The sequence below is a fragment of the Bos javanicus genome, chromosome 15, assembly GCF_032452875.1.
Source record: "Bos javanicus breed banteng chromosome 15, ARS-OSU_banteng_1.0, whole genome shotgun sequence".
Taxonomy (NCBI): Eukaryota; Metazoa; Chordata; class Mammalia; order Artiodactyla; family Bovidae; genus Bos; species Bos javanicus.
Genome location: NC_083882.1, coordinates 5,938,108 through 5,952,986, shown reverse-complemented (window position 1 = coordinate 5,952,986; position 14,879 = coordinate 5,938,108). Strand labels below are relative to the sequence as shown.

Here is a 14,879-nt window from a genome sequence, read left to right as displayed (position 1 = left end):
TGAGGACAGTGTGCACAAAACTTGCTTTTAAGCTTTCTAAGGAATGGTTCAATGCACTGGTCTCTGCTTGGAGGGTGAGGGTTAGAGGGAACATTACTTGCCTACTCCTGCTAGTTTCTGAATTGTTGGGGGGGTGGTTATCTTTAGTGTAGCACTTCCTGCATCTCTCTAGGTTCTCACTCCTCTCCTTGGGAGGCAGAATCACTTATTTGATTGGTGGATTTGGGAGCAGGAACTAGACACATCTGCCTCCATCCTCATTTCTTCCTCTTTGGGCTCCATGCAGTCTGTACGTAGCTCTCTTTTCCATGGGGAGGCAGGGTGCTTTCTAGTTCTTCCCATGACTTGTGAGTAAGGATGTCTCACTCTAGAATTTGATATTAGGAAGATTGCTCCTCCACAGATACATTCTCTAGCATAAGCTTTTCAGTAAAAAAGGTGGTATTGTACTCTCCCAACTGTATATTTCTCAGTAGATTCAAAACATGGGTAGGGATGTGGGTTGCAGTTTATTGAGCCTCTCCAACTCCAAAGGTCCAGACAAAATAGAATGCTAAAGATTGGTTTAATAAATGTCTTCAGTATTTTGTTATTACAAGACACATAGCTTACTTCTTCAAGTCTACAAAACATAAAATATGCTTCAAGTCCAGTGAGAGTTTTGTTTATACATAACTTCCTGTAAAAAGAATCAGGCAGCTCAAAACAGCTGTTTCACTCTTCATTCAATAGATATTTATAACTAGGTCTGGTGACTTGATGTTAAAGAACAGTTCTGTTCTAATTTGAAGCAGAGTCCAGATTAAAAGATCCCTTGAGGTTTATTTTAGGTCTATGAATTTATTGGTAACTGTAGATTTTGTTCATCATGTGAACAATACTAAAAATAAGAAAATTTAAACTTTTATAATGAAACATCTCCACTCCTGAATGTACTTTTCCCTCACTGATTGTAAAATCAGATGATGAATTTAACCGTTCTTTACACTGAAGCCAAGTATTGGTTTTCATTATTCGGGTAACGGTCTTTGCCTTAGGATCATATTCAAATTGTTTTGATCTACGGAAGAAATAGAAGAATCCTAGAGAGAGAGAATCATGATTAGTTATCTTATACAACTGTATAATTGTTCCATACTTTTCAATTTTATGAATGTAGAATACAATAATTGAACATGATATGGAGAGAAAATAAATGTGTAACTATATACATACATTTTACTTTACTCAGTCATATGAAAAATATTAGTTTTATTTCCCTGAGGAAAAAGCCAAGGTATGAAACATGAATTTCAAGGGGCTGTAGTTTATACCAGAGGTTCTCAGACTAGGTTTCCAAAAAATGTCCCAGTGAGGGGGAGAAAGAGGCCTCTATGAGTATGGTCTTGGGCCCTATCTCATTTTCCTAAAGCTGCTCTGCTTTATCTGTTTTAAGTTCTGAGGTTCCGTATTAAATTTCACTAGAATAAAAGATGGCGATACTCAAAAATATCTTTAGACTTCTGCTTACTCCATGGTCTGCTCTGTTGTTTTTGAAGATATAGTAGCTGGACTGATTCATTAATTTGCCCAAGGTTCTTTTAAAACTGTAGATTCCTGGATCTTACCCACAATCCTACTGCCTCAGAAACTCTAAGGAACTTGTCGCTTCATATACAAACCCTAAACTGTGTTTATTAAACTATATACATTGAGGTTTGAGAATCACCGTTCAGTTCAGATGCCCAGTCATGTTTCACACTTGAAACTCTTCAGGGGTATCTTTATCAGACATCTATGATCAGTGATAATTTTGATACCTTTTGCATAGTTTCGAAGTAGTATGTCAGAGAATATAACTCAAACTTACTATTCAATTTTGATAAGATCCTCACAGTTTATTATTACATGTACTCAAAGTAGTAAAAGGACATTAAAATGGAAACATTTAAGTTTTCATGCTGAATTCTTTCACAGTCAGTAAAGTCATCTAAGTATCCTAATAGTCAGGCGCTGAGGCTTACCTTTGTGTTGGAAAGCGGCGTCCACTCGGAGGCCAATTCCTGGGAAGTACTTTACCACTCTCCGTGGGTACCCTTTGTCCATGGTTTGGGTCACTTCATCATACCTGGAGACATGGATTTGAAAGGTTTTGGGGGGACCTTTGTTTCAGGGAAGAGGACTAATTTTTTTACTGCACAACTTGGAGTCAAGCAAATATGTAGGAAAAAAGTAATCCTATTGGAAGAAAACTAGTAGGATCAATAATTAAAAATGGCAAAGAGTATATTTGGTCAGATCTCTGACAGTGTCTTAAAAACAAGGAATTATGAGGGAAAAAAGCCACATAATTTACCAGATCGTTTCTATTCTGAGGAACTGTTAAATCAAAGGGCCCTTTCCGGAGTTTCAATGATTTTGACTGAATATGTTTGTCACTGGCAGCTTGGTTGGCACCACCAGCCTTATTATTTTATCTTTATTTCTATAAGCTGGAGAAAGATCTTTGACCTGACTGAAACATTCTTTTGTTTGGTGAATGCCATCCACCTAAGATTGTCTTCAACATAACACTTTTGGAAGACAGTGTTAAAGTGATGCTTTGTGGATATTTTTCTCCAGACTAAAACAAGGGGTCAATTGTCTGCAAACTTACCTCCAGCACCAAATGCCCACAAAGAAGTAGGTCTTTCTTGTGCTGCGGTCACACACAGCTGCATCAATTTTCTTCACACGTCTTGGAAAGCCAAGAGTATAGATGGATTTGGGATAATCTGGTAAGACAGCATATCCTCTGATCACCCAGAAGTTGTCATCTAGGACGAGAGGGAGAGTGATTATCTTCTGATTTATTTCCTAAAGGGAGAAATAGGTGTCTTAAGAAGTTTGAAAATAATTAGATTCCTAGTTCCTTTCAGGTGCAAATCTTAAAGATTTAGTAATCTTATGTCTCCATTTACTCTTACCATGTTCTTTAGCTGCTTACATATCATTAATATTACACAAATAATATATACCTAGGAAATGGCTACCCACTCCAGTATTCTTGCCTGGAGAATTCCATGGATGCTAACACTTTCACTTTCATAGTTCATGGTATGCATACCCATGTCAGTTGAGTTCATTATACTGATTCTTCTCTAATGCTGACAAAACTATCGAGTATATTTGTTCTCCTAAATTTCCATGCCCTAATGTTCTCAAAGGCAAGTAATCTGATAAAATCCTCCTGGAAAGTAGGGTTGCTAGATTGAATATAAGATACCAATTGAATCTGAATCTCAAGTAAACAGTGATTAATTTTTGGTATAAGTATATCCAAAATATTACAATGTGCACACTTAAACTAAAAAGTTATTTTTTATTTGTCTGAAATTGAAACCATCTTGTATTTTTATTTGCCACATCTAGCAGCCCTAGTAAAAAGGGAATATAAGAAGAGAGATGGGTTACCTTTATTTGGCAGAAAAAAAGACTTTTTAGTTTTTGTTATACAGGTTTCTTCTCTCCTGTGCACTTGGGATGACGTTTATCTTTATAGCCAGAGAGAATCCTTGGATAGTTGTTCTTTATAATAGGAACTTAAGGTCAGAGCAGAAGCCCTGTCCATTTGGCTCATGCATGAAGATTATATTCCTTGAATTAAAATATCTGCTAACTAGTTCAGGCATACACAAGGAGAAGAGGAATAATGATAGGCAATGTTACCTTTAAAAACCAGAATCTTGTCGATGGGGTTCTCATATGCAGCGTGAATATCAGCTGGCAGAGATGGCCAGAATGAAGAGATTAATTCAAATTCAACGTCAGTGATGTCATAATAGATCCTCCATATGTGCCTGTGTTAGACAGGAAACCATACTTTATATACAGTCTATGTGTATCTATTTCAGTGAAACCACTGCAAACTTAGACTTGACTTTATCTAATTGGTTGATATTTTCATCAGTTTATAGCATTAGCATAATTTTCCTCAGAAATTTTAGGTGGTTATGAATTCAGTTCTACCCTTTGGATCACCAAAGTCAGGACATGCCTTTGTGCCCACTCTTTTGGGTACTTAGAGTAGCAAACTACCCATGGAAGTCTCATTAACAGTTCTCAGTGTATTTGGTCACTTCATTTTTGCCAAAGCAGCAATTCCCAATATTCTAAGTCGACACCAAGCATTCTAAGAAAAAATTTCTGGTATTGATTGCTAGAATTAAAAATGTTATTATTGTCATTGCTAAATATTTCCTCAGATTTCCCTTCTGGCTGTAAAGCTCTGAGGTAGATCCATGAGCAGGGTCTGAAAAGTCCTTATAGTTCATTTTTCTTCCCATGCTGGGAACCCATCCCTGACAAGTGGCCTCTCAGCCTCAGCTATCAGGAGCATGGTATGACAGCATGTCATTGTTGGTGCTGTTCAGTCGCTAAGTTGTATCTGACACTGTGACCCCATGAACTGTAGTGCTACATAGTCATGGGTGGAAGGAGTCTGATTTCACATGTTCTTTCCTTTTGCCCCTATATCCTTGTCAGATGGTAAATGTCCTGACACTTTGCTCTGACAGTGTGGCCATGGTATACATAACTGGCACACCATGTTGCAAGTTAAGTGCAGTAACTACATAGTGAGAGAAGAGATTTCCTACCACAGCTAACACTTTGTTGATTCAACTTCGAGGAATGGTCCATTGATGCATATTTCACAACTGACTCTCCAGGTAGGAAAAAGACCTGCTACTGCTGCTAAGTCACTTCGACTGCAGCCCACCAGGCTCCCCTGTCCCTGGGATTCTCCAGGCAAGAACACTGGAGTGGGTTGCCATTTCCTTCTCCAATGCATGAAAGTGAAAAGTGAAAGTGAAGTCACTCAGTCGTGTCTGACTCTTAGCGACCCCACGGACTGCAGCCCACCAGTCTCCTCCATCCATGGGATTTTCCAGGCAAGAGTACTGGAGTGGGATGCCATTGCCTTCTCCGGGAAAAAGACCTAATTTTTATCATTTGGTTATTGTCAGGGTGTAGGTACTCCAACCAAGGCCAATTTCAAGGTACTAAATCAATATGAGCTAGTTTACAAAATTCTTGAAAATTTAATAATTGAATCTCTAACTCCTAGACTTAATTGCACCTCTCTCCGCTTCTGTAGCCAGGTGTAAGCCAGGTCCAGGACATCGTCGGGATTGTGGTATTATTTTAGCTAAGAAGTTACTGAAAGTAGACTCTGGTTCAATGGCAATTAAAAAATTTCCTTAAAAACATTTAAAAATTAATTTATTATTGTTGCATGTATGAAAGATGGGAGCAGAAACAAGCAGGCTCGTAAATAGGCTTTTGGAGTAGGAGATGAGAAATGATGGTAGCTTGGGTGAGCTGGAGATGGTGGTGGAGACGGAGAGAAGGGAGTGGACATAGGCCATCGATGTGTCTGCAGTAGGACTTGACAAGACCTACTGAGTGACTGATAGGGGATGGGATGGGGTGTAAATGAAAACAATGGTATCACAGAGGAAAGAGCGGCTCACCTCTACCTGGGAGGGTGGAGATTAGGCCACAGAACACATTCTCCGAGAGGTGACATTGAGCAGGGATGAAAAAACAGAGCACAAGCATTGGTGAGGATGTGGAGAAACTGGACCATTAGTTGTTGTTGGTAGGAATGTAAAGCGGTGTCACCTCTGTGGAGAGTGGAATGGCAGTTACTCGAAAAATTAAGTGGATAATAACCATTTGAAAAAACAACAATTTATCAAACAGGTAAGAGGTATGTGCACAGAGTAATACATTCAAGCAATGTAGACAGTTATAAAACAAAAAGCAAGATATATTCTCTTATCCCCAAATCTCTTGAAAAGAAAAACTTCACAGGAAGTTGAGGTGTTTAAGGGAATGGGTTTACCTGCCTTTAAAGAACATTACTTCTCTGCGGAAAGTGGTGATAGCATCAAAAGTCAAATCGGGGTCACAGGCATGAGGTAGAGTGGGTCCCTTTGGCTTCTCAGGTACCTTAGGTGGCCCTGCTTTGATGAAAAAAAAAAAAAAACCTCAGTGAACTAAGAAGGCATGTGGAAATACCTACAGAAGGATCTTTCCCAAGAGAATACTTTCCTCATAATAATATTTCGAGAAGTGATTTTTCTCAACGTCCTTCCTGGAAAGCCTTCAATTCAGTTCACATATATTCAGATTTATTGCTCACCGTAGATGGATTGGATTCCGTTGATATCGTCCTGAGAAAGTGGGTATTTGCTAGGATCCAAGGAGACATAGTTTGGGAACATCAACGCTGTTTGATCACTGGAGTGAGAGAGCCCCAGTGAATGGCCAAATTCATGAGCTGCCACAAGAAATAAGCTGAATCCTTAACAAAAACGGAAAACATGAGTATGTTAGTCAATCAGAAGAATGATTGCATCTGAGATTAGGAAGTAACTGAGAGAAATGAAAAAAAAAAGGCTTGTCAAACAGACAATTCTTATGACATATGAACCATTATTTATCTGGGAAATTTTTCAACAGTGATAATTGGTATTAGTCACATCATGGAGAAATGTAACCCAGAGCAAGCAGATGGCAGAAAACAGGTGTCTCGAAATGGATAGTAGTGGAAAAAAAAAAAAAAAAAGCCACCAGTTTTGGGTTGTTGTTAGGCATCTGTACATGATCATATTTCCCCTACTTATATTCTTCAGAGATTCTCCACTGGTTGTAGGATCAAGTCCAAACACCTAAACATGGCCTTCCATGAACTAGTCCCTGCTTTTTTCCCCAGCCTCATATTTTATTTTCATTTTCCCTGAGCTAGCCATGTGGAATCACTTGCATTTCTCATCTATGCCATGCTCTTTTTCATCTGTGTCTCTGTATCTCCATCACTTCTGCCCAGAGTATTATCTCTTTCACCACCTTCACCCATCTGTCCTGCATAGGCCTCAGGGACCTCCTCCAGAGTCATCGTCACAAGACTTCTTTCCCCCAGCTCCTATCCAGGTTGACTTAATTGCACCTGTCTCTGCTTCTGTAGACTGAGCTTAATTCTGTCTTTGCAAATAAGTACTGCATTCTTTTTTTCTTTCCCTAAGTTGTGCACCCTTTCAGTCCAGAGACCATGTCTTAATCATCTTCCTGGGGACTGATAAACAGTTTAGTAATGGGTGCTGGATATCCAGGCTTTTATTTGGATGAAAGGATGGTTAGATGTTCCTCCTGGACAAGACTGGAATACTCTACTTATCTACACCAGAAGTTGTACCATGCGTGGTTGGAATTGCCTTTTTGTTTGTCTGTCTCTCCTACAGTCTGTAAGCTTCTAAGTATATCAAAAAGACTGTCCTTGGACTTGCAGCTAAACCTATGGATACTAAGGAAAATGCTGAGCCTTTTGTGATGGAGCCTTGTCCAGTGATGTTTGCATAAAACAACCATGGAAAGGCAAAGAATTATTCATGGACTTTCATGCTTTTTGCTCTGGCTTTTGCTGCCTCCCCTTGTCTGGCTGGCAACATCACTTTGTGTGCTTTTGAACAGGGATGGGACAAGTGACTCTTTAAAGAAGTAATTAAAATTCAGATCATCTAAACGAAGTGCAAACTTTTATTCTGGCTCTCAAGACCCTCTATATAGGATTCTAATCTACACCATTTTAGCCTTCTGCTCCATTACAGTTCTGATACTTGAGTTGGTTGGGTTATTCTGTCTAGAACACTTTTTACTCCACTTTGCTTCAGAATTCCTGCAGAGCCTTCAAGTCTCAGGTTGGCGTCACTTCCTCTCTGACCTCTGTATATGGGCTGGAATTTCTTTTAGGTGCTCCTATTACATTGCCATAGTACCTTTTATCCCAAGGTTGATCATACTAACTTTAAATGCCATTTATAGAATGTGCCGTCTAGACTGTAAACCCCTGGAGAGTAGAGTCTGTGTGTTGTACGCTATTGTATATTCCAGTTATATTACAAAGCATGGATTAGAGTAGATTTTGAGTAAAGGACTGTTGAAAGGCTTCATTTACTATTATTTGTAGAGCATTTCTCATGTACTGACAATATTATAGGCTGTATGATACAGTAGAAAAAAGATTTCATTTCTGCCTTCTTGGAGATGCAACTAAATAGATAAGTTTGGGCATTATACATCAGTACCTTTGTGAATTTTTTTTTCTCCTAGAAATCACTTAATCATCACCATTATCATTAGTATTAATAATCACCAAGATAATTATCAGTGTCAAACACTCTGAATGTTTGCTAAGGACTGGTGCTTTGCAAGTTTTTTTTGCCCTTATTATAGATAAGTTGTGTCATCTTCCTGCATGTAGGTTCCCCCATGCCACAGACCACTGCTCTTCTGCAGCCCAGCCCTGCATCTGTAGTGGTCTCTGAGGGCTGTTTCAGTTGCCTGGTGCCAGTGCATATGTGTGTGAAGCATTTACATTCACATACAGGTTTGAAACTGGCCTCAATTTGGGAGATTCCCAGGAAACCCTCTCCATGTGTTCAGATCTCTGATATCACCATGCAGTGACTTCCAACCCCTTAGGAAGCAGTGGGATTAGCAGATGACTGCTGTCTATTGCTTTTAATGGAGTGGCACTAAGACTTTTGTGCCCTTTGCATAAAGAGAGCCCACATATATGTAAAAAGGTATATTATACATTATTGCCAAATTTTCTATTTAAAAAAATCCATTTGATTGGAGATGCTTGATTGGATGCTTGAGATTTTACATTTTTATTAGAGAACAGGAAAACATTTTCCCATGTAGGCCAGAAAGCTGAGAGTTATAAGATTAGGGATCCCCAGGTCCAATAATTTCAACCCTGAGGGAATGTATTACAATAAAGCAGTTACAAAACACCCCTTTTTAATATTGTTGCCTGGCTATCCACCCGGAACTTGGTGGAGGGCTATGTTTATCCTCTGCTTTGCTCAGGCAAGTTTTGCCAGCTTGGGGCCCAGGACCCTCTGGAGTTTTTCATAATCCATCCCACACATCCCCTTTGGCAAGGGGCCAGTTGCAGTGTGGGGAATAGTACTTTTACCACTAAGGTAAGGTAAGGAAAGTCTCTCAGTCGTGTCCGACTCTTTGTGACCCCATGGACTGTAGCCTACCAGGCTCTTCCCTCCATGGGAGTCTCCAGGCAAGAGTACTGGAGTGAGTTGCCATTTCGTTCTCCAGGGGATCTTCCCGACCCAGGGATTGAACCCCGGGTCTCCCGCATTCCAGGCAGATGCTTTAACCTCTGAGCCACCAGGGAAGCCTTTTACCACTAAGTGTTGGAATTAATGGGCTTCCCAGGTGGGAAGCATCTGCCTGCCAGTGCAGGAGACATGGATTCAGTCCCTGCATTGGGAAGATTCCCTGGTTGAGGACATGGCAACCCACTCCTGTATTCTTGCCTAGAGAATCTCATGGACAGAGGAGCCTGGTGGGCTACAGTCCACGGGGTGGCAAAAGAGTCAGATACAACTCAGCGGCAAACAGCAACAAATTGGAACTAATAGGGATACAATGATAATGAGGGGACTTCTCTGGTGGTCCAGTGGTTACAAATCTGCCTTGCAGTACAGGGGAGATGAGTTCAATTCCTGGTCAGGGAACTAAGATCCCACATGCCATGGAACAACTGAGCCCACTTGATGCAACTAAGACCCAATGCAGCTAAATATAAATAGATAAATATTTTTAAAAAATTATAGTGAAACCTGAGACTAATCTCTCCTTCTAGATATGCAAGTAAAGCCTGGCTGAGTGAGGGGAGTCATTTCTGACTTTGGTGAGCACTAGAATATTTCCTATACCTGCCTGATTGGATGTATTCACCCGACCTTCAGGCCAAATCCAGGAAAATATTGGAACACATCTCAGCAGGAGACAGACCCGGTCCCTTCAACTCCTCTGTCATTTGGATCCTGGGGTCACCCTACCTCTTTCACTTTCTTGGCTGTAATGTTACCTCTGTGGCAGTGCAGCCACCACCTCCAAACTCCACTTGAAGTCCAGCCAGCATGGAGTCCTTTCCTCTCTTTGTTGCCTAGCTCTTGGAAGAACACTTCCATCACGTGCTCAGACTTAGCAAGGAGAGGCTGTGCGTCATTTTGAGTCACTGGCTTTCAGTTTTGCAGAAACTATGACTGACTCACAGACTACATAGAGTTATGTGGTCAGGACTGAATTGTGGGCTTGTGTACCACCCACCAGAAAGCCACAGCATCCTCTTTCCTGGAACCCTGGAAACCAGATACCAGAGACATGATGACTGTGGTAAATGACAGAAAAAAAAGAGTAGAGAGAACCTGAGAGTCTACTGAACTGCTCCTTTGTTTGCTGCTGCTGCTGCTGCTGCTAAGTTGCTTCAGTCGTGTCTGACTCTGTGCGACTCCATAGACAGCAGCCTACCAGGCTCCCCCGTCCCTGGGATTCTCCAGGCAAGAACACTGGAGTGCATTGCCATTTCCTTCTCCAATGCATGAAAAGTGAAAAGTGAAAGTGAAGTTGTTCAGTTGTGTCCGACTCCTAGCGACCCTGTGGACTGCAGCCTACCAGGCTCCTCCATCCATGGGATTGAGATAACAAAGTTTTGTTTTTTTATTTGAAACATAATAAAATATCACTTATCTTCATGCCAGGGAGGCCCAATAAGAGAAATAAAATCACTGCCCATGGCCTAAAGAAATAAGTCAAATATAAAGACCAGGATCCAATTCTTTGGCAGACAAGCAAGAGTTAGGTGAAGAGGTTCATGTATATAAATGGACGTCCTATGGGCCATGTACCCACATAGCATCTTTCAATCACTAACTTGGAATTACCACCTCCCAGAGTCATGGCAACCTACTCCAATATTCTTGCCTGGAAAATCCTGTGGACAGTGGAGCCTGAAGGGCTCCGCTGTCCACAGGGTCGCTCAGAGTCAGATACAACTGAAGCGACTTAGCATGCATGAATGCATTGGAGAAGGAAATGGCAACCCACTCCAATATTCTTGCCTGGAGAATCCCAGGGACTGGGGAGCCTGGTGGGCTTCCGTCTGTGGGGTCGCACAGAGTTGGGCACAACTGAAGCGATGCAGCAGCAGAGTCTTCTTTCAATCTTCAAGCTAGAGATGACTTCTGCCATTGGTATAATACACAGTACTTTCTGCCTTGTATGGTGGTGAGTGGGTCTAGGCCTTATACACCACCCAAGACCATGAAGCTCTGAACTTTTCTAAAACAACTTTGTGGTCTGCACGACACCTTGCATAGATCCAGACATGTAGTGGCCCTTCAGGCATTGCAGATGTATGAATGAACATATGAGGAAGGGAAGAATGTTCTGATAATAACAGGATTAGCAGCTTTATGAAAGTGCTGTGTGGATAAAGCTCTGAACTGTACAAGCACAGTTGTCTGAATAGACACTGAACACTTTCATCAATGTCATCTGGAATATGAAACATCATAGGGAAACCGGGAAGTAAAAAGCAACTAATTGCAAAGCTATTCCTTTCAGGGATTTGTATGAATAGTAACATTTTGTTTGTAAAGAAAATTGGGCTCACCTACTCCGTCCTTGGTCCAGTTCTCATCCTCATCAAAGTGAGTGTCTCCACCCAATCCCAGACCAGGGGGAAAGGCGTGGCCGAGGACTCCCAAGGGGCCGTCGAAGTAACGAGGACACGAACCATGGACTGGGAAACAGGGGGTAAGAGGATCAGCCTCGTCAAAGCTCCCAAGATGAAAATGGCTATATTGCTTTCTCTGCTGAAAACCTTACCTCGGGTCTTAAAGGCAATCATGATGTCAGCGATCCCTTTGGAAATCTTGGTGAATATTAGTGGAGTGACTTTGCTCCACACTTCTAAACCTTTTTGGATAGCCTCATCCACATCAGCTCGAGCCATATCAGGAGTGTAGTTTACAATTCTTACAAATTAACAGATATGTATCAATTGGCTGTTATACAAGCATGTAAACACATATACTAGGAAAAGAAAATAATTTCTATCTTATCCATCACATGCTGCAGTAACTTTTGGTATGGTGCTATCGCTACATTTCTACAATGCTTTACCATTTAAATTAGGTGCTTTTACATTTGCTATATGTTAATAATTCAGTCTTTCATCTGTGCTATTCATCAGGTAGTATGATTGCACTTAGAAAAATGAGGCTCAAAGAGGTTAAATGACTTCCCTAAGGTCATGTCTTAAGGTGGAAGATCATTTTATGCATGGATTTGCTGTGCATATGACTGTATGATACGATCTTCTGAAGAGAACTGAGATTCATTTTCTCAAACAGCTTATAGAAATCAGTTTTATGCATGTGTCATATGTTAAGTCTCACTTGAGAGCCACAAAGAGTTTGTTTCTCAGGAAAAGCTCTTGCTTTTGTTTATATTCTCTATTTTGCTAAATCTACTTTTACCTCAATCCCTAAGGCTCAAGAAGAAGAAGGAAGGACTATTAGACTTTTTAAGGCCAGCCAGGAGGGCTCTGGAGCAGTGCTCAAGGCCACTGCCTCTATCTCAGGTCACAGGTCACCCTTCAACCTCTTTCTGCCGATAAGCCAGCTCCTTTGCGATATCCGAGGTCTACCTGAGATTTGACAATCTAACTCATACATGTCTCCAACATGAGCTGGTTGTACTCCATTTTCTCATTTTCCCTTGAGCACACTTCAATTGTACCTTTAAGCATCTGCAGTCAGACCATAGAGGTTCTGGTCCTAGAGTTTTTATGGAGGTGGCAGAGGCTAGAGATTAGAGCATATTTGCAGAGCCAGTCTGCTGAGAAGAGCTGTGCAAACTGGCCTATGCTAAACAAGTTTTTTTTTTTTTCTTCCAGTTTCTCCTGTGTTTAAGGTGATAATAACAGGGGTGCCTAGGTCGCAAGTTTTTTGAGAGGGTGGAATAAATAAAACCTATCAAGTGCTATGCACACAGGAAGTGCTGGGTAAAATAAACCATTATTATCTTTGCTTCTTAGAGATAACATTCACGTTAATTTAGATTAAGAGCAGGAGCATTACCTGTAGGTGAGGTTGTACTTCTTCCACCCGGGGAGAGTGTAGCCATACTGACCCACGTCAGGCACCCCACACCTGGGTGTCTTCATGATCTCCAGAGTGTTTGAGTCCAGTTTTCCAGTCACTGTCAATCCAAAGAACGCTTGCATTTCACGGATTTTGCCATCTATGAGACTTCTGTTACTGCTTTGAGCAAGATGACTCCCTTCTATTTCAAGAGAGTAGAACTGGTTGAGATATGCCTAACCGAAAAGACAAAAAAAGGCACGGACTACAGGGGAGCAGACCTCCATCTCAGGAGAAGCAAGCTTTCCGAGATCCTTTCCGGCAGCAGGAGGGGAAAAGGAAATAAATAACAAGGGAAAGGGAGGGGAGAGGAAGAAAACAAAGAGGAAGGAGAAGAGTCACCCTCTCTTTCAGTTTCCAAAAGCTCATTGAGCTGTGTGTGACCAGAACCGGCTACACCCATAGAGCTATGGAACTCCAAACTTTAACAGACGAGAAGCATGCTTCTTCTATGTGTTGGATGATCTTGTGTCATACACATTTTTACTGTTACTTTCATTTGGTGTTTCCTTGAAACAAATTATGGAGAAAATATGATTATTCACATGTAATCACATTTAAGTAATTCCATCAAATATGGCAAAGTACCTGGATTGATTTTTAGAGGGAATCTCCAAAGCAGCGTGGTTTTCGTACATGTAGGATAAGGAGCTCCAAACTACACTTGGGTCCCCCTGGCTGGTCTTCAGATGCTTTTATGGAGATCTCCGTTCTCACAGAGCTGACTCTGTCTCTGCTCACTCTCTCCTCACTTGTATCCAGTGCTTAAATAGCAAATCCTGCCTTTCTCCCAGCCCACCCCACTCTCCACCCTCTACCATTCCTGACGTCTTTAGGGCCAAGGAAAGGAAAATCAGCTCCTCACAAAAAAGTTCAGGACTCTTTGGTAAGAATGAGCTGTCTTTTTAGGTCCTCGGACAATCAGTAAAGTGAAATTTTTATGGATAGCCACGAATGACATTTACTGAGACAGTACCTGAGTCAGTTGCAGGTTCTCTTCGTCTTCCATCCTTTGGTCTGCAGGAAATGCAGAGGACAGTGTTACAAAGACCAAAAGCAGAAGAAGGTTCTTCATTCCTCTCTCTCCAGTTGAAGCCTCGTTCTGTTTGCATAGAATTTAGAAAATAATAGTGAGACGTGGCATGAATTGGCTTGTATTATCCTTTAATTAAAAACAGAAAAGGACATTTGCCATGGAGTGTGTCATGGTATGCTTTTTTTTTTCTTAGGTTGAGTTGATTTCACAATCATAATCTATGATTTGTTTGGTAAATACAGTCACTGTTATTATTGAATTTAAAATAATACGAACTGAGGCTCCAAGCTACTTTTGCCCTTGCAAAGTTGGAGGCTTTCCTATGCATAAATTCTTGGGAGTTGAATAATTTTCGGTTGAATCAAAGCCCATAATATTTGTATAACAAGAAAATTTTCTTTGTAAAAATTTTTATCTTTTGTTGCAATCACCTGTTATGCTTGCAAAATTATAATTTTTTGCTTCTTCTGAGGAATATGATTTCAGCTGTTGTCTTGCTCTTGATACAGATACTTCCTTACTTCCTGTCTTCTAATAAACAAGGCATGTCTGTTTTTCAAAGAACAAAGTTTTCAAAGACACAGTATTGTGAAAAGACAATTGATTTAGGAATCAGATTATCCTAATTAACTGGGTAAATACCAGATGTTTATTGAGCACTCATTCTTTGCCTGTCATTATTAATGCAAGAAAGAATAAGACACTGGTCCAAACTTGTTGGAAAATTCAGACATACACAGACTAACCCCAGGTAAAACAGAAAAAAGTGGCAAAATGCACAGTAAAGATTCTGAAGACTG

At 40.7% G+C, this 14,879-nt stretch overlaps 1 protein-coding gene across 2 annotated transcripts; it reads right to left on the bottom strand.

Annotated features, from left to right (window-relative positions):
* Positions 1-546: 546 nt before the first annotated feature.
* On the bottom strand, positions 547-14,146 carry MMP27 (matrix metallopeptidase 27). Of its 2 annotated transcripts, none has more exons than XM_061440098.1 (10): positions 14,020-14,146; positions 12,981-13,219; positions 11,725-11,873; positions 11,510-11,638; positions 6,167-6,328; positions 5,867-5,987; positions 3,688-3,818; positions 2,636-2,795; positions 2,004-2,107; positions 547-1,082 (listed from the first exon to the last, which is right to left on the bottom strand). In XM_061440098.1, exons 1-10 carry the CDS (start codon positions 14,116-14,118, stop codon positions 841-843), a joined length of 1,536 nt encoding a protein of 511 aa, XP_061296082.1. In that variant the 5' UTR covers positions 14,119-14,146; the 3' UTR covers positions 547-840. The 2 variants fall into 2 exon arrangements, with proteins under 2 accessions (XP_061296082.1, XP_061296083.1); XM_061440099.1 differs by having other exon boundaries at positions 5,867-5,984; positions 14,020-14,118.
* Between the last annotated feature and the right edge of the window lie 733 nt (positions 14,147-14,879).